This window comes from Falco naumanni, chromosome 17 (genome assembly GCF_017639655.2).
Source record: "Falco naumanni isolate bFalNau1 chromosome 17, bFalNau1.pat, whole genome shotgun sequence".
Lineage (NCBI taxonomy): Eukaryota > Metazoa > Chordata > Aves > Falconiformes > Falconidae > Falco > Falco naumanni.
This window is the reverse complement of record NC_054070.1, coordinates 5819543-5845067: the sequence shown is the minus strand read 5'-3', so window position 1 is coordinate 5845067 and position 25525 is coordinate 5819543. Positions and strand designations below refer to the sequence as shown.

Here is a 25525-nt window from a genome sequence, read left to right as displayed (position 1 = left end):
TTGGTCTGTCCCTCTGGGTGCAGCAATATCAGACTTGCCACACTTACAGGAGAGTTTTAATTAGAAATGAAATTACCTATTAGTACTAAAACTAAATACTAAATTGGTATTTCCTGTTTGGCTTGCACTGCTTTGTAGGTAGGTGTCCTGAAGCAGGGAAAGATGAGGGTTCTCGCTGGCTTAGGCTATGGACCCTAGGCTGACTCTGCGCTGATTTTGAAACTTCATCCTGTAGCTTTGGTGTGTTTGGGATCATAGAAATGGATTTCTTCAGCTAGTTTCTTTGGTTTCTCAAAGTTCACTGCAGCACATGCAGTCTCGGGGTTTTTTGTTTGTTTTTCTTGAGCAGAATAAGGCTGGAATTTTCTTAGTAAAAGCACAGCGCTGCACTGCTTCCTCCCTGCTATGAACTACACTTCCAAGGAGACTTGCTTCTTCAGTTCGGTGAATGGATGTCCTCAGGGATGCTTGATTGCTTACCTTCTGCAACTTTCAAATTCATGTTGAGAAACACTATGTTTTTGCTTGGCTTCCATAACTCACTTGCTGCCTGAGTGTTCCTGATGTTCTTTTGCAAAATTCCCAGTGCGAATCCTGTGGTGTCCCTGGCAGCACTTCCGACCTTTTTTGGGGGGTGGTAGGTGTAAACTTTATACCGCGTCATGCAGTTCTCTTCACCGTGCAGACCTGTAGCGTTGCCGAGCTGCTGAGTGGCATAGCCCTTCAGCCTGGGGTGGCGAGCAGGGCGGCTGTCCCGGCCGGGGGGGCTGTGGGTTCCCTGGGGCTGGGTGCTGCTGGCCCCTAGTGGGTGTCGGCCCTTGCTGCAAGAGCGGCGTGCTCTGTAAGGTTCTGTGCTGCTCTCACTGCGGGGGAGTTCGAGCTCGCCTAATCAGTCATTTTAATTTCTGCTTAAAGAATTTTGAAAATTTTTACTAACGTCTGTAAGTGGCGCTTTCTGACATGGTTAAGGTGAGATCGGTTCTGCTTGGTTTGTGGTTGAAACAAGCTGTGAGACTGTCTGCAGTATAGAATGCAAGACTGGCCTAAACGGAATTGCCAAAATGAGATTGCCTTTTAAAAGGAAGGCTTAAGATTGTGGATTAAATATAACAAATATCTCATTAGGAGAAGTATTTTTCTTTCTGTATGTGTTTTCTTGCCTGACTCCCTCTGTATCACAAATTCCCCCAGGGAGGGTGTTTGCCCAGATTTTGTCTGCATTGTTTGAAAAGGCCAAGATGATACAATTTAGTTTCCCAGATGAATTTTGTTGCAATTCTTACCATTCAAAAGGAGGATACCGTAGAGATGCACTTAGGTACATTTGCATTATGGCTGTCATGTAACACCTTGGATATCTTGGTGTTTTCATTAACAGTTGCTTAAGTAGGAGTTAATAGTATTAAATGCAACTCGAGTGGCTTAGGCCAACACCCAAATTTCTCCAAAAGGACCTCCCAGAATTTTTTTTAGAAGAAATTTACAGAATCATCTTGGTATTTGTGGCACATACTCTGTTTAATCCAGATTGGATACATCAGGTACAGCAGTGGCACAAGACTCAATACTGTAAATGATATACAAGTTTCAACATATGCACTACAATTCCAAAAGAAGACAACAGGAAACTTGGTTCTTCTAGAAAGTTGTTCTCAAATGAAGCTACCTGCAGTTGTATACAGTACATTTTGTATCTCCTCTGATGTAAGCAAAGCCCATTTATAGTACGAAAATAGAAAATAATAAGGTTGAGAGCTTCTTAGAACATAAAACTTCTAAAGAAAACACCATTGCATTGGAATGCCTTACTGATTTATCAAAAATATACCATCACACGCATTTTTTAAGATACTTCATTGGTCCAAGGAGCCAGTGGGAGCTCCCAGTCATAGTTGCAACGGAACGGAGAAGAGCATTCGATATGGTTGTTAACTTCTCACCCAGACAGCTGTGTGACTTCTGTGACTAGCACTAGTTTAAATCAAAATGAAAAGAAACACGTGCACACATATACACACAAAGTAACAGACTACTGACTGAGAACAAAACTCAAGAAGGAATTTTCACAAGCTCTTTGTCACCTGGTCTTTTGACTGTTCCACCTGAATGTTTTCTAGCACAGTTTTTGCATTCTGAACATAAGTAGCAGTATTCTTCTGCTATGCTTTCTCCAGAATTCTCTATTGTAGTTTGTAGGTGTTCATGAATTGAGCTTCAGTTATGGAAAGAGGAGGTATTAAATTCTACACAGCTTGTATAATTGGCAAAGAGAGGTGAAATGACTTCTTCGAGGTCACTTGGTGATTCATCAAGACAATCGGGAGTAGAACATAGGTTCCTGATTCTAAATCTCCTAGCTCTAGTCAATGTGCATGCTGCCTTCTGTTTGGTCTTAAAGTTTTAGAAAGATAAAACAATTATGAAGAGTGTTTATGGCATCATTAACTGTGAAGCCTAAAAACTTGAGCTCTGAAGTCATATATCTAGTGCAGTTGCTCGAAGTGTCGGAGAAAAATAAGTGATTTTTTTTAAAGAAAATCAATTAAGACGTATTTGGTTGGTAAATTATATGGAAAAGGTATGTTATTCACCCAACTTTAAAAGCAGAATAAAGCTTTCAGTTCAAAGCTGCTGATACTCGCAAGCCATCCATCAATGCTGACTTTGTAACTCTGCCATAGTCCAACATAGAAAAATTATTACAGCATCTAAGGGGTGTTGCAACCTATAAAGTAAATGTGATTTTTAATTTACTGAATTTGCTTTGTAATACATGTAGGGTACAACGTGTTTACAACCTCTTACTTAAAAAAGCAAAATATTTGAAGAAACATTGCTTTTGTTAGCTGGTATTAATCTGGTTTTCATGCGCACACCTTAAGCTGTCTAAACTAGAATGATAAATGCTGCTTTGCAGTATAAATATATTCTCAACTGTTTCAGGTTAAACAAGTAGCGTTGATTAAAATTTAGTATTTCTGGCCAACTGTAAAGGAGGAGGTATTTTGAATTACCAACTAACCTTATTCTACACTAAAGCCATGTGTGTTACTTAGTTTACCTTTTCCCCAGTTCACTTTTAGCAATGATAATTATTTGACAGACAAAAGTAGTCTCTGGGAGAAGAATTTGCAGTAGAAAGTTTTATGTTCCTCTTACGCTTATAGGCAGCTAACTTACAACGTGGAAAGGAAAATAATTTAACATGGTGCGAGGGAGTATAATGGCAGCAAGAGAGGAAAAAAATAAGGAAAGGATTATGGCTGAACAGCAGGGGGAAAATCCTTGACATTGAGATCTATTAGTCTGGAGTAAGCTCTCCAGGGAAGCGGTGGGAGTCCTTCCCTTGGAGAATTTTAAGTCTAATCTAGAGAAAGCAATGCAGTGTATTGTAGTGAAGGATCTTGTGCTAGCTGAGGATGAAATTTTTTAATTCTTCCATTTCTGTGTACCAAGATGTGTTATCTGTGGCCTCTTCTTTATGGGTGTCCTTAAGATTTTTAAGGGAAATGAAAGTAAAAAGGTGGGTTTTAGAAAAAGTAGATGGAAGCCAAAGCTTAGATAGATGTGAAAGGTACTTCTCATCATTCTTTGCCAATTGGGTGTGATTCCTTCTGTTAGCAGTCCAATGCCAGGTGAGAAGAGAATAAATCTATTAATACAATATGCTTGAAAATCTGAAAATATTTTTCCCTCAGAAAAGGCTTTGGAAAGGAAACAAAATGCTCGGAAAAAGGTGTTGCTCCTTTGAGTTTTTTAATATTGCTTTATGAAAGACTGAAAAATAATCCCCTTCCACTTGCTTTTTGTACAAACAATCCATTTTTATCCTTTTTTTTTAATGAACATGTCTAAAACTGTTAAGAAGTCATAAGGAATTTGGGGGAGGGGAAGGCTTTTGAAATGAACTGCCAACATGCTATTGATGTTTTTTGAGCAGTCTTGCTAATGAGGCTGTTTTTTTACCATCTGCCTTTCAGAAAGGTATCGGGACTAGAACCTACCTATGTTTCTGGATGCTTCTTCTCCCGGAGGTGGCCCACACCTGAAGAAGCCCCCTTCCATCTGCATCAGGAATGAGCAGGATTGCAGGGGTACGTGATGGTTTTCGTATCCGTATCAGTGTATGTGTATGGCCCTGGGGAAAGCGAGAGGGATGCTGGTGGGGCAGGGCAGCACTGGGGACCGTCGGAAAGAATGCTCCAAATCCTTCAGTTAAAGTTCTGGCCTAGTAATTTTCAGGAGTGACTTGGCCTTATCTCAGGAAGAGTTTATAAGTTGCTATTTAAAGATTATAAAGAGCCTTGCAGTTTAGTAAAGCTATTTGCCTAGGAATAAATGGCTGTAGTGCAGTTTCCATGGTCTTCTGTGCAAATGCTTTCCCTTCTTCTCTGTGTTTCATCTGAAGGATGCTATGTTATGCCCTACCAACCACTGATAGGATGGTGATAGATTCTTGTCTTTGCTGTTTCAATGAATGCACAGTGCTCTCATAATGAGGATGTAGCTCTGTTGGGCAATCCAGGACACTTTTGTACTAGCATATTTTCAAGTGCTTTTGGAAGCATTACTCAATCTACTTCAAATCAGGGTATAAAGGGAGCTAATGCCTCCATTAAAAATATTTTTAGCCCTGTTCCTCTAGGCACAGACTCCCTTAATTTTGTATCCTTTGAAAGTCTGTGCTGAGGTTCTAACTGCATGGGGCAGCACCTGCTAAGTTAATGGTGGAAGAGGCAGGCCATGTGTTTTTGAGCAAGGATAACAATGATTTGTCTTCTGTGGAAGAGAATAAAGGCCATGGCCGCATGACATGATTGACAATCTGAGCCCTAGCAGCCAGCCAGAAACCCCAAGGACTGGCTTGCCTCCTTAATTTTTTTATTTAAAGCGCTTTGATTGATAGCAATTAAATGCACCAGTAGTGCTTTAGACAAGGGCTGCCATGATTGCTATTTACAGATAAAGAAATGGGTGCAGAAAGATGAAGTGGCTTGTTTACCACGCCACAGTAAATCAGGAATAAGAAAGGCAGCACCGAGAATCCATGTTGAGTCCCTGACTCTTTGTAATGGTTTACTCCTGCGCATTGGAAGGAACGCTGTACCCTGTCAGTACGGTAGCATTTAACCCTTGTTCTGTGCCAGTGTAAATGAGGTTGCAAGGTGGTAAGTGGTGGAGAGCAAGGCCTCTGATCTACAAGGGTGAGGGTGTTTAGATGGGGAGCAGATGATGACCAATAATGAAATTATAGCAAAGGAAAGATTAAATTAAAACATCAAGAAAAAACTCAATCATGGTAAGGTTAACTGCAGTATAACCTCCTACAGGAAGCAGCAAAGGCAGAGAGTTTTAATCATTTAGAACAGGACTAAACATAGTTTTGGGTAACATATTACAGCACTGGAATAAATGACTATAAGCTGATGCAGCTACTGAAGGCTTAGCCATAGCCCTAATATTCCTAGAATGTTGTAGGTTTCTAAGGAGGGTATTGAGTTAATGCATCAGCCATCTGAGCCCACTCTATAGACTAATAGGTTAGGAGTGCTAACAAAGCGGATTGCTAGCTCACATGTTTAAGTCGGCATGTAGGTCTATTTATCTATCTGTACATGTATGTGTATTTATTCATATGTGTATGCATGTATATGTGTATATAAATATTACATCAGAATAGATTATGACAGATGTTAAAAAAAAGTCATCCCTTTGCTGAATCAGCCTCAAAACTGCTTTGAGTAGTTCTTTAACGTTGGTAAAATCACTGTTCAGAAACAGGACACTTGAAATGTTTCCTTGTTATCTACAAGCTGTTGGGGGCTAGGTGCATTGCCATTTGTGGGTATGTGTAGGGTCTTGAAGAGGCATTTGTGCATGACCACGATAATTAGCCAAACAGTATATGACAAGTGAAAAGGTGGGTGACGTTGTTCCTCACTCTGCCCTTCATGGGTCACACCTGTTATGAAAAGGGGACTTGAGAAGGGCAGACTGGAAGAAGAAAGTTACTGTTCTTGGGGGGTGGAATCAGTTACGTTTCAGGACCATGTATTTCCTTACAATAAATCATTCCTAGAAAATTCTGAGAAAGAGGCGCTAGGACTGACCACAGCTTTGTCAGAAGTATTTGCTTCTTAGCAGTACCACACAGTGTTACTTCAGTTTTTGGTTGACTAGAATTGTGTGACTTTTCCCAAACTAAGTGTAGGAACTGCAAAAAGAAACTGTCTCTACCACACTTTATCAAATGTTTCCCAAACTCGAGTACTGCTCCACCTCCTTCTCAAGTGGATGCGTGCTGTAGATCCTGTGCTGGGACTGGAGAACTAAAATTGCTAACCTAGTCTACCCCCCAAAATCAGTGCAACCCAGAAGCCATTGATGAGACAACTGGAGCCCTAAGACTGTGAAAAAGCCAAATACCTCTCTGTCCATGCAAGATATTTGGCTCTGGGGTTAATTATTATCAAGTATAGATCCAGACATTATTTGGCTACTATTTACAATGGGTTGTATGTCCAGTGCTAGCAAAGAAATTTATATATATCAAAATCAGAAATTAAAAAGCATGGGCATACATTACAAGAAACCTCTGTTAGACTTAGGAACGCTTGATGCAGTTGAGTTCAGTGCTTTCTCATTCTTTGCCATTTGTGTGTACAGTATTAAAAAAGAATCCTACTTTTTTTTTTTTTTCCTTTTTAAAAATACAGAACTGGTAGTCTAGTCACACTCTTACAAGTAAGTGATAACAAAAATAGAAAGCAGATACCCATGTGGGACTAAAACTCTACTAAAGCCTGTCCTTTTTTTTTTCCACAAATATGTTTTCACAGACAATAATTAGCAGACAAACACACTGTTTGCAATTGCACTGTATTGACTTAAAAGGCGGATACAAAATTGTCTAAATAAAGAATGCCATCCAGGGTGAAATAGTTGTGTGTGTGTGTGCGTGTGCACATACGTGTGCTGACACATGCTTGTATTTTCCTACTGTGCACCAATCATGGAAGCATGCTCTGCTCTTTGTAATTCAGTGTTTCTGCGCACGCACACACACAGAGGAATGGAAATAGATTTCTGTGACAGGTGGCTTCTTTGTCTAAATCTTTTCCTATAAAAGAAAAAAAATGTGAAATTTTGGTTGGTTTAAAGGTTCTGCTCCATGAAGAAAAAAAATTCACAAAATCCATTGTTTTTCACCTTTTCAGTCATTTCCTCATGAATAAATATTATCCATTAAAAACCTTTAAAAAGGTGCTGCGATACACAGTGTTATATTTCTGTTTTCTTTATTGACTCTTGTTGCCATGATGATTCTTTTTCTCTGGCATCTGCAGGTGATCATGGCACAACACGCTCTCCTCCATGCAGGCTTTTTCCTTTAACCGGCCTCTTCTTCCCTTTCCTAACCCTTCCTCAGTCCACAGTATGAATGCGAGTCTGAAGAAAGCTGCCTCGTTAGGTCTCCATTGCTAATTCGATGACAAAAGGTCAGGTTGGTCCATCCAGGCACAATTTGCAGCAAGAAAGGAACATGGAGGTGTGGAGGGAGAGGGGCACTGGTCTTCCAGCCTCCTTCTGTGCATGAGACGTCTTACAAGGCAGAGACCTTGACTATGTTGCTTGTGGTGGTGGTGGAAATGTTCGTGGAGTGGCTGGGGCTGCTGGGCGGAGGTCTATTCTCACCTTCTGGCGTGAGTGCCGGTGGTGTGGGGATGCTGATGATGGCTGTGGTTATCTGGGCAGTTTTGCAGTTCGGTCTCAGCCCATCATCTGATTTCATGTTGAGACTGGAACGACTAGAAAACAAATTTAGTGTTTGGCTTTTTCTTTTTTTTTTTTTAAACAGGCAGTAGAAAGGTTGGGAACGGGAATGGTAGTTGTTCTTAATCAGTATCTTACTGCTCTGAACTAAGGGCATAGAAATACTCAGAAGACTCCATCTAAATGTTCTTCCCAGTTCCTGCAAGGCATCATTTATTTCTACCCAGATTACACTAAGCTTTTGTAATATTCCCCCTGGTTAGGATACTGCTTTTCACAGGGCAAATCATTCTGTTTCCATTTCATTCTTGCATAATTCTAGTTTAATTAAGAGGACATCTAAATATACCGTCCTGTGTACTGCATCTTTTCAGAGCACAGGTAGTTCTTTCTGAGAAAGGTATGTTGTCTTCCTTGCATTTCAAATACCTCTTTCAAATTCACTGTCCCTTGATCTTTTCTATTTTTTCGTCTGTCTGCAGTAGTTTCAAGGATCTGGCAGCTGGGAGCATTCTTATTAGATCTGCATCAATTGCATCCTATAATTAATTACAGAGGGAAAATGATAGGTTGATTGCTGTGCATCTGCACAGCTACAGGAGTCTGCTATTACCAGCCACACACGTTCATTTTAAACACAAGGCCATCCTTTGAAAATGTAAAGCTCCCAGTTGGAAAGCTGTTGCTGTTGTTATCTCAGAGTGACTCACCAAGGGGATGTTTCTTGATCTCTCAAGCATCCCAAGAACGGGCCAGAACCCATTCTGTTCCCCAGTTGCCCCAGTCATGAGCTGAGAGTGGGGCAGTTTTAGGGACTGGGTTGTTCTGCCAGTGGTAACCAGTACACCCAGTTAGTTGCATTCCACATGGAAAACAGCTTAAAAGCTTTTTTTTCTCTCTCTCTATTCTTACACAGTTTGGTAAGCAAGTGAAATAACCACCAGTGTTGACATTTAAAATGTCACTGGCATCTGATTTAGCACCCGCTGAAATAGACAGAATAGTTGACATTCCCCTGAATTACTGTTGCAGGTGCGGGTTTAAACTATTGTCATATTGAAACTGCAATAGCTAGAGACTGGTTTTGTGCTTATTTATTCATAATTCATTCTCTGAAATGCCCTTCTGACTTCACCCTGGCACAAAGTAGTCACTTGCCGCCCTAAAGGCAGCTTTATTTCAGTTTCTAGATCCCTTTATTAGAAGTGGGGAGAAGAATGGTAAGTTCAAAACCAGCCCGGTGCACAAGAAGCTTAATGGGCTGAGGGGGATTTAGAAAGTAATTTAGTATTTGCAAGAAAGGTATGGTGAAGAAATTATTTTTTCAGCTTATAGTTACGTATAAAATGAAAATGTCAAAATTTTCTGTTAAGAGACACTTCTTCACCTGTGTCACTAAAGGCTTTTTAGGTAGACACCATTGTGAAATTCCTCCTTATTTGTTTCCCAGTGATGCTTGATGCTTACAGTTGCAATTTAGACTTTTGGACAACAAAAATCAGTGAAGTCAGTGTGTCCCTGGTGGGCCATGTCAGTGTATACAGCTCTCTACAAGACACCAGATTGGCCAGTAAAGGCTTGGAAGTACTGGGCTGTCTGGGAGGTGGGCTGTGAAGCAGTCCTGTGCCAGCTTTGGTGAGAGGCTCACAGCTGGGACCTGCTGCCTCCTGCATGTGTGGTTAGCACTTCATAGGCAGCTGTCAGCTGGAATTCATTCTTCTATGTCCAGTCTGGTCAGAGCAGAGCTGCACTAGAGCCTAGCTTTGGTTCTTCCTGGAACAGCTAGGAGCCACTTCCCTTGGGTTGGCATTAGAAGGAGGGAAACAAAGATGCTCCCAGCACCAGACCCCTCTCCCTGGCTGGAGAACAGGCCTGTAAGAACACCCAGTTTGATAACAGACTTCAGAGGTTTGCATGCAGTAGTTAGCAGCAAGAGCCTACTTACTGTACCTTGTTGTAAGTGAGGGCTGCTCACTGCACTGGATATGGATGGTGCTGAGCTCCTGCATGCTCCGGAGGCGGGTGGCTGGCACACTGGAGTTGGGAAGGTGAGTGGTCTTCTTGTTACGGCGAGAACAGCAGGAGGTGGTCAGTCCGTGGTGACTGGACAAGGAGGGGCTCCGAGAAGAAGGATAGTTTTGCATCGAGCTCTCCATGCAGTTCTGCTCGAACAGTTGCTCATCTATGAACTCGTGGTTCTGGCAGGGGAAGGAACAGTGCCGTTACTCTCTGGTGACACCGACAGCTTTGGCCCAACAGCAGTTTGTTTTCAACAGCACCTTTTGCTAGGTTGGCGGGATGTGTCAGCCCCTTGTCTGTGTAAGATGCTCTCTGCCTCCATGCCTGAAATGATTGGCACTAGGCAGATCTTAAAAATAAATGATCCTGCCCTTTCAGTCACTGCAACCAAGAGAAGGTTTTGCTCTCCTGCATCAGTAAGGGAATGAGAGATGCTGTTGCAGTGACACAAGCGTATCTATTAATGCTGCCTTGCTTATGCTTGCTGCCTTGCTGAGATGGTTAATATATTGTGTTCAAATTTCCTTTCATTTTTGTGTCTGGATTCTAAAGTGGCTTCAAAAAGTTTGCAATGCCACATGGTTATGAAACCCAAGAGGAGATTCATGCTCCTTTTTCTTTGTGCCTGGGGACAGGATTGTGTTTTCAGTGACCATCTTGACATATAACTTAATGGCAGGATGTTGCTTGTATTGGCTATTGGGTTCAAAGAATACCTGCAGGTCATTGGGTGCTGTTAGCTGAGTGGAAATGAACATGGCAGGTGAGAGTGGGAAGTGTACAGGGCAAGGAAATCAGAAAGCTGAATCGGTAAAGAGTTTTTGTGCTAAGGAACAAGAAATCCTGAAAGAAAGAACTCATATGCGTGTATATGAACACCAAAGTAGTTCTAGTGAACATACTTTATCCAGTCAACCATGGTGAAGGCAGCCATCGGTTTTCATTGGAACAACTAACAACTCTCACAGGAAACAAGAGCACTGGATAGCCAAAAAGAGCCACGTGCACAGGCTCCCAAGGACAAGAGCAGGAGCGAGAAAGGAAGCAAACACTCTCCAGACATGTCACAGAGACCACAGAGAAAAAAGATTGAATTAAAAAGGAAATACCTTGATGGTGGAAGTTCGTACAGATAACAGGGGATCATCCACAAGATAGGACAATCCCTACGGGACAACATGCCAACAAAAGATAAAAACACAATTGATTGTCCATTCCAGCATTCAGAAGTTTAGTCCCAGCATTAGATCTATTGCCTCAGCATTCCAGCCGGCTTGCTCAAGTTTGAATGGGCAATGGGACCTTCTCTTTACCAAACCTTGCCTGAATCAGACCCCTTTGTTCCTTCCTTCTCAGACTTGAGCTTTTTAGTATTATATTCTTGGAAATAGAACAAAATTGGTACCAACTTTATACTTTGACCTTCTGAGAGCCCAAGGCAAAGGAAAACAAAGTTTCAGCTGCTGATTCGCAAGTAACAAATTGGAGTTGTATCGCCATTGGGTCACCAATGGATATGGGTTTTGATCATACTCTGTGAAAACTCAGAAGAAAGGTTTGGATTGAAGGAATGGATTCAAGGCACTCAGCATTTGGAGGAAACATGGCATGTGAATGTCCATACTCAATCTGGGAGTTGGAAGGAGTAGAAAAAAAATTCCTTTTGTTTGAACAAACTCCACCTGTTGTGTTAACATGACAAAGTAATCTCTGTTACAGCAGCTAGAAGTGCGTTAGGGTCACTTTGCCATGACACACCAGATTTGTGAGCCATTCCATTGTAAGCCTGTATGCTAGTGATGACCACAGCTACCATGACAATAAAGTGTACTTTTAGAGTCCTTCTGCCTCGTTTAAGGAAAGGTGAATTGCCCATTAAAACAAGTTTGCAACCACGGTACATTCCTCATTCCATTCCTGCAACTTGGTCACAAAATGACTCTTCAGTGTTCAAAAATTCCTTTACTGTGATTTAAACTTTTGGGAGGACAACTGTTGCATAGTATTTTAATAGATATGTGAACTACAGAATTTCCATACAAGCTGATTGAACTATTTTGATTCATAATTTCAGACCAGGATCCAAGTTTGCTATGTGATTTGATGGTAATTACATCATGGTAATAACTGGCTGAAAAATGTGGGGGAAAGCACATTAAATATTGTGCAGATTCCTATCTAGGTTTTAATCAAAATTCAAAGTATCACTGTTATTGCCACTCTTTTTCGTTTGGAACATTTTCAACCACTGAGACTCGGTGTCTGAGTAGGTTTGTTTGCTGGAGGCAGTCTAGCTTTGTTAGTGTGGAAGGCTGATACATCCACAAATTAGGATATGCTTTGGCCACGTTGCTGCCAGCACCCTAACCAGCTCATTAGCAACAGAGCAACTCATGCAGCTCCCAGAGATGTTCATCTGCCCTGTGCAGAGGTCAGAATTTTTATAAGCCTTTACGAAATCAGGGCCTTACAAGGGTAGACCCTGGAGGCAGCATTGTCAGCTTTTGTTTGCTTCAGCCAATTTGTTAAAGTTTTCAAATTAAAGTGAAATATGGGTCATAGTAGTGAAGGTTTTAAGCATAAAGTTCTAAACTGAAGAGTCAGATCGTGAAATATCTGCTTGTTATGTAACATTCAAAATTGCTAGAAATAAAGACAAGATGAGTCTTTTAAAATAAATTAAATAGTCATTGATACAGGAAGAATCAGTTTACTGTCCTTGGAATGATGACCTTTATAGCTCTTTGTGATAAACCAGCTGTACTCAGCAGGTCACTGTAATTAATCTGTCATCTTCTTCCATTGTATCGCTGAAGCCTAAGTGGTGTTATTCCAGCATAAGCTGAACTATGGAAGTGAAGGTGATTTATCTAAAAGAAAGCTTTCACAAGTCAGAAATCAAAAGTACATTTGATGATGGATGCAGATAGAAAAAGGCATGAATATTTCAAGTGTTAACCTCTCTTCATTCTTTCTAGAATGAATCATGGTATAGATAATGTGCTCCTTTACTGCAGAACCTTTTACATATACCTGGAAGTAAAACATATGTGTCAAATAAATACCTGGAACATTCCCAGAGAGTTCTGCATACCGAATCACTTACTATTGATAAATAAAATTCTCATTCCCAACACCTTGTGTGATGCAAACAGAAGAGTCATCTTATAGAAACTGCTTGACTGGCTTTAAGATAAATTACCTGCTCTTGTAACCAGAACTACAGTGAGAAAAAGATATGTGCAACCTTTAAACCCATTAAGAGAGTTCATCTGCTGTGTGCCATATAAAGGGCTAAAGGTTATTTTTTTCCAGCCTGTTGGCACTGGTGACCAGGTTGTAGTGTGGAATCACTGACAGCCTGACATCTTCCTCCTCTTAAAGTAGCAGAACTGTCCTTTAATTATTAATTAGCACAAGTAGCAAGTATATATGATGTGTGACTGACAGCACAAGACAAATGCACTTTTCAAAAAAATGCATTTTTCTCCTTCAAAACCACTGAAGTAATTAAACTTAACATAAACCTTGTTTATAGGATTTCCCTAACCCCATGCTGAAGAGTTGTTTGCATTCAAGTGAACTTGCCTAAGCAGCCTGCTTTTGACTTTCTACTGGTGTAGATGACTGGAGCAGCAGATAATCACATCATTATCCCTTTGCATAGTCTTTTTGTTTTGTTTTGTTGTTGTTGTTAAGATGACAATGAAATAGATGTGCATGTAACCCACTGCAGAATATTCTTTGGAGCTCGAGCATGAGCCCCCCCTGGCGTAGTTCGTAGGTCTACTGAGTGTGTCTAACTGAGTGCCACTTCAGAGCATACTGTGTGCACGGCTTTTCCATAGGAAACCTGGGCCAGGCACAAAGACCTAGTAAAATGGAAAAGGATTGTGTTGCTACTTACGGTTGTTTTTTCCAGGCAGTGCAGCAGGTGGTGATGTTGGCTTTCAATTAAGGAGGTGCCTTTAGCCATGTGCTGTTCATCTTCAGTGGATCCCTGAATAGCCAGAAAAAGAAGGGGGGTGGGGGACACCAAAACCCAAACCAGGTGTAAACCCATGAAAATAAACAGAACCTCCAGCTTTAGCTTTCACAGGGATAAAGAGAACAATTTCAGTGTTGCCAGCTCTCAGGTTTTTCTCATGACTCTTACGAGGTTACCTCATTGTTTTCTTAATGATTTGGCTTGTAAACTCAGGTGGGGAACTCAGCTTTCATTCAAAACCAGTGGGTTTCTAGCCATTTCGTTGCTGGGGAGGAAACCTGGGAAGTACTGTTGATATGCTATCAAGGCTCAGAATCCACAAGGTAGGGAAATAAGAGCTTGTGTTGGTTTATTTTTCAAAAAAAACCATTAAGACTTTTAAGCTTGGCATGACCTTTGAATGCCAACAGATGTACCCTGAACTCTAGTCTCTGTTAGGAGGCAAAACACAAGCTGTCTTGCTTTTGCTGAGCTGAAAGCCTGACTCTGCCTGACCTTCAGGGCTGCTCAGCACTGGGGCTGTTAGAACTTGTGTGTGTTATTGCCAAAGCCTCCTGAGTCACAGCTACATGCCCGATCAGAAAATATGAACCTGGGCTTTGTGTTTTGGACTTGTAATGCTGTTTGTGGAGTCAGTACTCCTGGCTCTGTCTCTCCTCTTCATGGACATTGCCAGTTGTTCTCTATACTTTGTACCTGCAGTGTATTAAAAGGGGGGTGCTCTTTCCCTGCCTCAGTGTACGTGGTGGGGAGTTTATAGCAGGTCCTGAGGACTGGGTTCAGTGCAGACTAACGTGTGTAACCTCTCCTGTGGCCAAGCCCTCTTTGAAAGACAGGGAGAAGGGAGGAACAGGCAGATGCTATGTATGTAACAGTTAATCTATATAAATCATCCTATTCAAGCATACTTCAAATTAAGAAGCATTTGGCAGCAGTGGCAAAGGATTTATGTTCACATGAAATGTGACAGCAGTTCCCTAGGAGAAGGAAGGTCCCATCTTCATTAGTTTCTTATGGATTGCGGCTTTCACTCTGTAGAAAGGCTTACTGTGATTTATATTTTAGTAATGCAGTGCACAGGTGTCCTGCAAACTGACCAGGAGGATTCCACTGTGCGTCACAGCACAAAACCAGAACAAGGCAAGCTTGTGCCAAAGGGACCACGATACAGATACTTGACTTGTACAGCAACATCTGTACAGTTGGGGACCAGCTTTCCCCTTTTTCCCCCTGTGTACTTAAACTGCTGAAGTGTGGCGAACAAATTTGTAAGCTAATTCAGAGAGTAGGGTATGCATAGAGTCAAGCAGGCAGCCTGTGCCATCTGGGAAGGGATTGGGTACGGCTGGGAGTATTTAGGTTGAAAAACTATTACAAGGAGTGGTCCCTTCTAGAAACAGAAGAAGGGTTGAGGGGGATGAGCTGCTTTTTGGCATGTCTGTTTAGAGACTCCTGGTTGGAAAGGCTTATTGGGGCACTTTTGCTGCTCTGTTCTCAGCTTCTACATCAGGTATGTGTGTGTGTGGTGATTTGGGGAAGAGACTGCTCAGACTGCAGTGTTATTAGTGGTTAGGATAAGCTACAGATCTCAGACCAATCTCTGTGCTTTTGTTAAGCTGAGGGGCTTGATCTGCTTGAAACAGCTGAAATAGAAATGGATAAGAGGTTAGGAGCTTGAGCTCAGTATATAATATTTAGCTCATGCAGAAAGCTTGGCATCAAGCATTCATCAAAACAGCAGTAGGCCAATTTAGTCAACTTGGGTGTGTGTGGGGAAGTCCAGTACTCTGTATTTTTGATTTCTGTGCTGTATCGGTGAATCAGATGCTTACATTCCTCAAAATACAGCATGTCCCTTACCCTATGATCCGATGATTAGCTCCACCTCAGAAATGGAAGGAAAAGAAGCAATGAAAGTGGGTTGTTTAGAGATTTTCTTTGCTATTTGGAGCCAGGATTCTTTTTCTTACTTCCTATGTTCTGTGGTGGCAGATTTAAGATCTGGGTTGTTAAGGAAGTTCTCTTACTACTACTGCTTAAGCTCATGATGTTGAAATTCACTGTGATTTCATGACACATTAATCTGCACATGTCTTTGATGACTAGCATTTCAAAGACAATTACGTGCATTAAAATAGCAATTAGGTGTTGTAAAATGTTTCACTGTGCTCCATAAGTAAGGGGTGCCTGGTGTCTTCTCTAATGGCTAAATCTGAAAGTCAGGTATTGATGTGTACAGCTTGAATCTCTGCTTAGACATGAAACAGTAGTATCTAACTGTTCAAGAGATAAAATGAGTGGGATGGAAGACACAGCAGAACATCTTGGCAGAAGTGCCAAGATGTTGTCTGTTGCTCTCAAGGGGGTCAAATTCAACTGTGCTTAAAGCATTGCTTTTAAATGCACCCTTGTGTCCCAGTGAGTCACTGCAAATGCGTGTTCTGGATGCCATTTTCAGGATGGTTCTGTGATCCTTAAGCGAAGGAGTAACTCTGTCTCTGACAGATGCCAAAACATAGCTGAAATGGTACATTAAGAAAGCTGACTTACTGTACACAGAATTAATAGATTCCTATGGGAATGCATCTTAGGCAGGTTATGGATTTTTTTGTTGCCATTGTTTTGGAAGATGAGCAATCCCGGAAGTATTTTTAGAAGTGACCTAAAAAAAATCAGTTCAATTTTTCTTATTAACAATCCTCCTGGTGAGCTAACACATCAAGCAGGTCCTGTTCGTACCCTGCTGAGATTACTGACTCTGCTGAAGTCTGTGTTGGAATATTTCCCATGGAGGTCCTTGCAAGCCCTAAAGCAGATACGATGCTGCACTAAAACACTGGAAAAGGAGAGAGAAAGAGCACATATTGCAAACAGTATCTTTTTATGAGAATTTGCTCGAGAGGAGATCTAAATGGAATCTGAAAGCAAAGATAGAGCTTTCATACCTCTGGCAGAAGACCTAAGGCAATTGTTAAATTTTGGCAGCACGGCTCAGTCTCTCCCTCTGCTTTCCATCACCAGGCTGGGCTTGCCGCTGGTGGAAATGGATCAAGGGATGGCAGTGACCAGGAATAAAGTGTAGCATCAGTGAGTATGACTTGTACCTTATCTTCCTTTCCCTTTTTCTTCAGTCAGCTCGGTGTTTTCAGAAACAAAAGAGTATGCAACCACTGAGAACATCCTAGCATGCAAATCCGGAATGAGATCTGCAGGAGGTACTGCCCTAGGACAGTGAGAGTACCATCATCACACAAACGCTTGGCATTTTGGTAGTACTGTTGAGGAACGGTACCTATAGAGATTGTATCAGTGGTACCTACGTTACAGCAGGCAAACAAAATCTGTAGCTTCATTAGAAGAGTCTGTCTGTAATGAAAATCCTGGTGGGGGGGGAGGAGAGGGTTTGCTTTTTGAGCTGGGATGCCAGTTTTGCAAGGGTTTGATGCCAGCTACCATTCAGATTGTTCTTGGAAGACATTCAGTGAACTGCTGGTTGCTTGGAGGGAGACTGAAACACACTGTAGTGTCAGTTCTGAAATTCAAAATACTTCCACTTTACCTCTTCTACTTAATGCTTCAGCACATAAAATTGGACACTGGTGAGCTGAGCTGAACTGGTTCAGTGGTTAGGCTGTCCCTTCCCATGAGAATGGCTGTAACACTTATCTATGGCTAAGCAGATTCTGCTTGTGAAAAGGCAGAAGACCTCACAACCTACTGTTCCTGGGATATACGCCTCCTAGCATTTTAGCTAAAAGGGAATTTCAGCTAGCTGTACAAGGAGATTAACGCTAAGAGGATATGTAGGCTGCTGCCATGGGAAGAAGCTCACCATCCATTGAGCACTTCTGACATAAAGCCCACTAAGAATCTCTCTAAATGAGAAGAAAACGGTCTGAGTACTTTGTGTCTAGATGGCAAATGCAAAATGCCACAAATCCACATGTTTCTGAAGCAAGAGTCTGTATTCTTGCTGGGAGCAGAACTCCTTCCTGCTGCTGTCCTTGGATGAATCCTCTTCGCTTTTTCTTTACTTTGATACAAGGCTACAGCCTGGAGACATGCTGTTCTCTTGAAAGATGGTGTCAGTGTATTCGTTCTGGTGCTAATGAAAGGGCATTCTGGCACATGTTCCGGAATCTTGAACAGTCCTTATTTCCCAGTTTATTAGTTTGACTGCGGAGCCGCAGCCAGGATACATTCTGGGGCAGTTGTTTTCCTTGGGTAAACCCTCAAGGTGTCAGACTGCAGGGCAATCTGCTGGGCACTTGTAAACCAATTATACATTGATCACAGCACTGTGTGATTGCTAATGATGAAAGCGATAATATCTAGTCATGGCCATATAATAATTGCTGTTGGAATTACCACTGGGTAGCAAACCAGCCCTATGGCAATCTGGCCACGTGAAGTCCATTAAAGTTAGCATGAGGCCTGGGCAAGGTATCAAAATAGGATGTGTACCTGACCAGTGAAGCAGTTTGATACTAATTTGACTGACGGATATGCTCAGTATGTAGATAATATTTTGGTCCCTAATATAGCAACTGCAGAAGTCACATTCCTTCGTATTTTTACAGCTTAGAAAATTTGGCTGGCTAGACTATGCTGTCATTCACGTTTTGTGCTCTTAAGACTAGTTTGTTCTCCTGCCATAAAATGAAAGGACACAAAATCTTGCCTTGTGGAGTTAAAATGGTCATGTATACCTTTACAACAGAGGATGTCCTGCAGTTCTGTAATTAATTAGTGCCACTACCGGTGGATGGAAAGACATGTCTTGGCTCTGGATTCTGGTATGTGGCTAGTCCCCAGGTAGTCAGAGATCATTTCCTGGTGGTCATGGAGATGCCGGGCATGGCTTTGGCAAGGTTACTGTTTTAGTAAATTATATTCCCATATGTCACAGGTGCACGGTAATTCCTCCTTTCCCATACACTTTGCTTTTGACTATTTCAACAGGACGTTCCTTAGAATGGGGATATTTTCTTATAAAGTAGCAATACAAATGTACACAATATTCCGTGCTTTTCAAAGTAGGATTTGTGGATCTTACTGGGCTGTGTGGGAGCCATGTTAGCGTTTAGAGCCATAAACCTGCCAGAAAGCAAGTTGCACCCAGAAAAGCTTGGGAAGACCTGCACTAGGTGCTACTGTATATGTATCATTTTAGTTATTAATGGCTAAAAAGATCCTCTAGAACCTCTTTATAATTGTTTTCCTTCCTGTGTCTACAGTAGCATTGTAGCCAACAAAATGACCCTTTTTCCACTTATTTTTGGGTAATTGCCAGGAAATGAACCCGTTCAGCCAAATATTTCTCTCAGGCTCATGAATTTTGGACTTAAGCATTGGTGCGTCAGCTGCTCTTCTGTGAGTGGTCTTGGCAGGCAGTTTTGGTTGACAAGAGAAGTGAGGAGATTCTTGTTGGGATGACAGGCTGGAAGATCAAGTGCAAATTGAGTGTCCCTGCTAAGCTCTTCTGGCATTTTTAAAAACTAGAAATCTGAAGCTCAAAAGGAAGTTTTAAATTTATAGTCAAATTTTTGTGTGTTCCTCGGTAATGAAGCAGCAGAATCTCAGTCGACCTGGCATCCCAGTCCTAAGGTTTTTCTTTATGGGGATAAGGCACTGGACTAGGTGTGATCATTCTACCTGGTCTCTTCTTGATTAAAAAAACCCTTTCTTGAACAGCTCAATGCAACATATGGTTCAAGAAACAGATTTTCTGAGTGTTGCTGCCATTTGCAGAGCAGGAGAGAATGTTAGATGTGTAGTCGGAAGGATCAGACTTGTTTTGGAGGGGAATACAGAAACTGATCTGGGCATCCTACCTTCCAAATCTGTACTTCATGTGAAGGGCTTTTGCAGAATCAGTTTAAAAAATATTGCAGTTGTAAAGGGCCACATTCCTCTATCCCAGTCTGCACTGAGTAGCATCCCACATGCAAAATATGGTGCTGCACAGTTTTCCCGTTTCCTCTACCCACTGAACTTGGATAGGAGTAGGCTCAGGTCCTGGGGAGCAGCTTTCACCATGAGCTGAAAAGGTTTTTCAGCTTTGATTTTACAAATGCAAGGATGTGTGCCAGGGAAAACATTATACATTTTAAGGATTAGGCCCCAAGTAAGGATGCATGAACAAGTGCTAGGCGGCTCTAGTGGCTCAATTAAGCATTCTTCCTCTCGCTCTTTGCTCCCCACGTGCACAAAAGACTGATTTATTTGAAATGAAATCCATGAAATGTGCTAATACCTGCACTGGTGTTGATCAGGCTTAATGTAATAACCTCCTCTTATTTTCGCTGATTCTGCTGAGCAATCTGACGCACTTAAAACTTTTCTTCTTGTGAATAGCTAGTATTAGCCTCCAGAGGCCTTTCTGTTAAAAATAAACCCACTACTGAACTGCCTGAAACAGGAGCTCGGGAATGTTTTCTGGTCCTATTGGGCGTGATCAGATAGTCCATGTTGGTGAGAGACTCTTTTAAAAGCTATGTGTTGGAAGAGAGTGGATATTTACAGTGTGTGCAGAGCCTGGGCTGTCTAAATCAATACAGCTCCCACAGCTTCATCACGGAGGGATTTGGGGGAGCTGTGAACCTGGTCATTGCTGGAAGGCCAGATCCTCTCCTCCTCGGGCTAGGAACCCAAGGAAGCTCTTTCCTCCCATCCGGTCCTGCAGCTGGATTCCAGCTGTCCCTCCACATGGCACATACAGTACACGAGAGCATAATTGCAGTGTAACACAGTCCTGTGTGTGAGGCTGGATAACCAGCAATTTGGTGGCAATGGAGAGAGAAGGGGGGGGAGTTCAAGGAGAGGAGCGGGAGTAGGGAACGTCTCAAACTCCGTGGAAGGAGATGCTGTCTCTGTACTCACTGTCAGCTCGAGGGCTTCGTTCAGGAGGCCGTTGCGCTTGCTGTGAAGGTAAGCGTTGGAGCTGCCTGTTTTGGCCACTCGAATCCTCGCGAGCCGGGCTTTCTGTGAAGGAGGCAAACAAGCTGAAGTTAGAGCTTGGCATGCAGAGCAATGGGTCCTGTGCTGGCTCTACCAGGAGGAAGGAAATTTCAGCTTCTCACTTTACCTGAAAAAGCCTGGGGGTGAAATACAGGGGGTGTGCAGACAGGCCAAGGTGCTGTTGAGAACAGCTGGCACAGGTCTGTCTCCAGGAGTCAGGTGAGTACATACCTCTGAAGCACATAATCTGCCACAGAGTGTTAATCGCCTTTCCAGAGATAAGAAATGGGGTACTGCAGATTTGTGTATCCTTTCAGAAGCTAATAGTCATCATTTTTTTTAGGGCAAGATGCACAGCAACTAGAGGCACTTATTCCTGGCACTATGGCTGTACGTGATCTAGTGGTGTGCGTGTGCTCTGCACACGTGTGGGTTTCGTGGCTCACCTTCTCTCTAACATGTTTGGTTGTTTAATTCTCTGTCTTTCAACTGTGTGCTCCCACATCTGTGTTGTCACTTGCTTTGCCTGTACTGCAGCTAGCACAGTGACACCCAGGCCTCAGTGACGGTGGACTGTCCTCTGCAGTGGCAGTGCTCGTTTATTAAATTTGATATCTGATAATGTAAGAGTCTGCCCCAAAATATGCATCTCTTGACAAACTGACAGAATTCACTCTGCAACAACACAGACATTCAACTCTTCTCACTTTTATTTATCCTTGACCTTCCTGACCTCCAGGGGGACAACTTAGATGATAAAAACCAGCCCAGAATAAAGTGAAGAAGAAAAACTAGTAAGGCCCTCTTCTTTTTTTTGATCACACAGTTTTTAGCATTTCAGTTTCTCCTTTCAGTTGTTGCCTGCTTCTCTGTCAAATGCTGATTTGACTTTTTCTACTGTTCATTTATGACTCAAACACCATTAAAAGTAAATACATGAAATAGCTGTGGCTATTATAAAATAATTACATTGTGCTGTAGTTTAAAATGCTGCATAATCTTTTAAATAACATGGAACTCGTGATTTTCCTTTCTAATTAGAGGTGCTAATGGGTATGCACTGTAGGAAGAGTAAAGCCAAGAGGCGAATGTCTGCAGTGGGTCTAGAGAGTGTAATAATTCCAGGAGCTCTATTACCGTACATGCGTGAGTGACTCTGGCCCTCAGTATTTGAAATATTTGTTTGACCTTAAGAGCTTGTACTTAAGCAGACAATTGCTCAGGCAAAGACATGTACAGGATACTAGTTTGAAGCTTTAATTGGGTGACACAAACTATGACCAGTCTGAAAAATAGGTCTTCTTTTGATACCCCAAAATGGGGACATCCAAAATTGACTTTCTTTTCTATACTTCACCTAGATTTCGTTGTCCCATTTCAGCGTTAAAACTCTAAGTCAGTATATGAGACTGAAATCTCTGATGAGCTTACTCTCTGGTGGGGCCAGGGTATCTCACAGGGCTGTCTGGTCACCCCCTGAAAGGGGCATGGGTTGTATTTGCAAGACGTAGACTGAGGATACAACAAGAAAATGGAATTGGTTCTTTAGTTTTTCTCAAGACTTTCCCAAACTGCTGTGTTGCTCTAGGCCCCGAATGAGACTGGCCTGAGACTAATCTCGAACTAAGCCTGCAGAGACTGCTACTGTTGGATATAAGTTAGGGGGAGAGAGCAGGGGACGAAGGACTGAAGGCTATTCCCTTTCCTGGTTACGTGGCATTGTCTCTCTGTTCCTGCTGATTACATTTCCATTGAATTATTTCTCCTATGTGCAGGTGTATGCGTTTGTGTCTCTTTTCCTTACTTTTTGCAATGATCTTATCTCTTCCGTGATCAGGCCTGGATACTGGATCCCCAGCGATGGCAAGCACAGACGACTTGCATTTCTTTGTGGGCTGGACAACGTATCAGCTCCTTTGCTGAAGGAGTTGCCAGAGTCCCCCAACTCATCACACCTATAGTAGGAAAGGTTTCATCCTCATCTTCAGTTCAGTTAGTTGTTGAAGTGGATTCAGTCCTAGGCTCTTGTAATGAACATTATTCCCTTTGCCTCCAGGCTAGCAGGGGATCAAATATTAATAGTTGTACTCCACATGGACTGAAGATGGTTCGTTTCTGAGGTCTGTTCCCTTTTCTTCTTTGAAACAGGGCCACTAGCTGTCTAAATAATTAAGCCCTGTAGCTTTTGTAGTTTGGAACAGACGTTGTTATTTTAAAAAATGTCAGTGGGGCAGGACAGAAGTTAATCCTATTCTCCTTACACAAAAGACTGCCTAGGATACTTACATCGCCTAACTCTGTGCCCCCATCATGATTAAATTTGGTAGATGTCTTGATTAACTCAGCTAGAGAAGTTAATTAAAATTGGTTGCTAAAATTGGTTTGGCCTTCCAGACGGTTTCCCCTGTTGGACTAGAAACTCTAAAACCATAGTTCATGTTTTTAGGTGAAAGTCTGTGTGTAAATGTGCATTATTTGGAAAGCACATCTTACCAAGTGGCACAGGCTTTACGTGATACTTAGGTTCATGCTATATGTTTACGTGGGATGCAGCACTTCCGTCGTGCCTGACAGTAACAAAGGGTTTAAGTGCAGCAAAGTGCTCCCCTCGGCATCTGCAGCAGGTTCGACACTGGTTTATGTGACTGGGCAAAGTGGGATGAGGGCATGAAGGGCACCTGGCAGCAGTGTTAAGACTTGGGTTGCAGTGTGGAAGCAGGTAAAAGCTGGGTGTTTGAGAGGAGCTTTGTGTGATCTCTTGGAGGAGGTTTGTGTGATCTGTTGGAGCGTATCGGTCTGGCTTGCCGGGCTGCGGGGGCATGCTTTGGCAGAGCACGAGAGGAGCAAATTACAGAAGCACAAGCCTTCAACTTGGGGGACCCCATGCAAGCTTCGAAGCAGCAGTATTTTGCAGGGAACTGTAGTATGTACTGTCCCATATTTCACTGTCAGAAACCTAGAGAATTAGGCTGATGGGGTCTTCCAAACTCTGCCGTTATTAAATACATGCGGGTATGTTTTTGTCACCCCTGTCCTGCAGAGCTCAGTCCTCTGGTCTGCAGGACAGCAGACAGACAATTGGAGGACCGTGGTTTTTCTGGCCATCTGCTGCAAATGTCTTTTGGGGGTGGTGGTAGGGGGATAGCTGTCTTCTGCATCTTATCCCACAAATGTGACAGACTAAAGGTCATTAGGGCCAGGCCTGAGATCACTGTTACTGAATATAACCCCTGCACGGAGAGTCTAAAAAAGGAAAAGAAAACGGCACACTGTGTCTGCATGTAGAGTGGTAAGAGGAGTTGCTAGGAAACCACAGGATCTCAAAATGCATATGACCTAATCTGGAACATAATTTATATGATGAAAATAATAATACTAATGACAGCCACTTACAGGTTAGAATGAATAATTTGGTTATCTAGGAGCCCACGTGTTTCTGAGAGCAGGATGGAAGGCAGGGCTCAATAACTTCTGGCTCCTTACTGCTTTTTAAGAAACTGGAGGCTTGGAATAAGCAGGAAGGGCAGTGAAGCCCTGTGCACGTGGAGTGCTGAGGTATGGTGGGGAGGATGATTGAAGTGGCTGTCGGCATTCTGGGTATCTACATTTCCCAAAGGGTCTGACAAAGGAGAACAAATAGCCTGTCTTCATCTTTTAGCTGCTTTGGAGAAGTGCAAGGAGCAGGAGTTGCTGGCTAGGAAAAATGCTTACCAGATGGCAGGCCCAGGAAACAGCTAATTATTATTTATTAATGATTTTCATCTAGTTCTTACGGAGATAATGTTCACTCTTGATTTATGTGGTATAATAAACTATTAAGTTACAACCCTATGACATAATTTTATATTTGCCAGACAACTTCAGCTTTCCAGATCTTCTGTACTTGAGCAAGGAGATGACTGGAGTACATGTATGTCAGGTACTATGGGTGCGGGTCCTATATCCGCTCCTGCTCCCTCTTTGGACTGGAGCCGTTACTAGTGTTATCCTTCACGGAGCAGTTGAGGTTGGAAGGGACCTCTGGAGGTCATCTAGTAGGTCATCTGGTCCAACCCTCCTGCTCAAGCAGGGCCACCTAGACCTAGTTACCCAGGACTGTGTCCAGATGGCTTTTGAATATCTGCAAGGATGGAAACCTCACAACCTCCCTGGACAACCTGTGCCAGTGCTTTGTCGCCGTTGCACTGAAAAAGCACTTCCTGATGTTCAAACGGAGCCTTCTGTGTTTCAGTTTGTGCTCATCACCTCTGGTCCTGTCACTGGGCACCACCGAAAAGAGCCTGGCTCTGCCTGCTTTTCACCCTCCCTTCAGGTATTTATATATGTGAGTAAGACCCCTCCAAGCCTTCTCTTCCTTAGGCTATACAATCCCAACTCTCTCAGCCTTTCCTCATACAAGAGGTGCTCCAGTCCATAACCTATCTAACTTTATCTGCTACAACCACACTAAGAGCATTTCTGGCAGAAAATGCAGCTACACTAGTTAATTGACAGTGCTTCACATTTTAATTCTTAAACTAGTAGTTTGAATACGAGTAGACTATTGATGAGTGCTGCAGTGATTCCAGTGGGTGTACATCACTGGTCTTTTAAGGCTGAAATGAAACTGTTCTCAAAAGTAATCAACAGAATACTTTTGATCTGGTTTTTATTTCCAAGATGAAGTATCACAGCCTTGCAGTAAGCACTTGACTTTTTTTTGCATTTGTCTGCATCTGTTGCTAGTTTGGGTCTGAACTTAAATTCTAGATGGAAAGAACATGGTTGATCTTAGGATATAAAAAA

At 42.4% G+C, this 25525-nt stretch overlaps 1 protein-coding gene across 5 annotated transcripts in view; it reads right to left on the bottom strand.

The window, feature by feature from the left end:
• Positions 1–1499: 1499 nt before the first annotated feature.
• The window catches only part of KCND3 (potassium voltage-gated channel subfamily D member 3), a 132902-nt gene continuing 108876 nt past the window's right edge, over positions 1500–25525 (bottom strand). For 3 of the 5 annotated variants that reach the window (XM_040616742.1, XM_040616741.1, XM_040616743.1), the window contains exons 4-8: positions 20663–20764; positions 13700–13792; positions 10902–10958; positions 9724–9971; positions 1500–7808 (exon numbers count right to left, since the gene is read on the bottom strand). In XM_040616742.1, the coding sequence (XP_040472676.1) occupies positions 7604–7808; positions 9724–9971; positions 10902–10958; positions 13700–13792; positions 20663–20764 (705 nt within the window). In that variant the 3' untranslated portion in view covers positions 1500–7603. Of the gene's footprint in view, positions 7809–9718; positions 9972–10901; positions 10959–13699; positions 13793–20662; positions 20765–25525 lie in introns of all 5 variants that reach the window. The other 2 variants (XM_040616745.1, XM_040616744.1) reach the window with 2 other exon arrangements.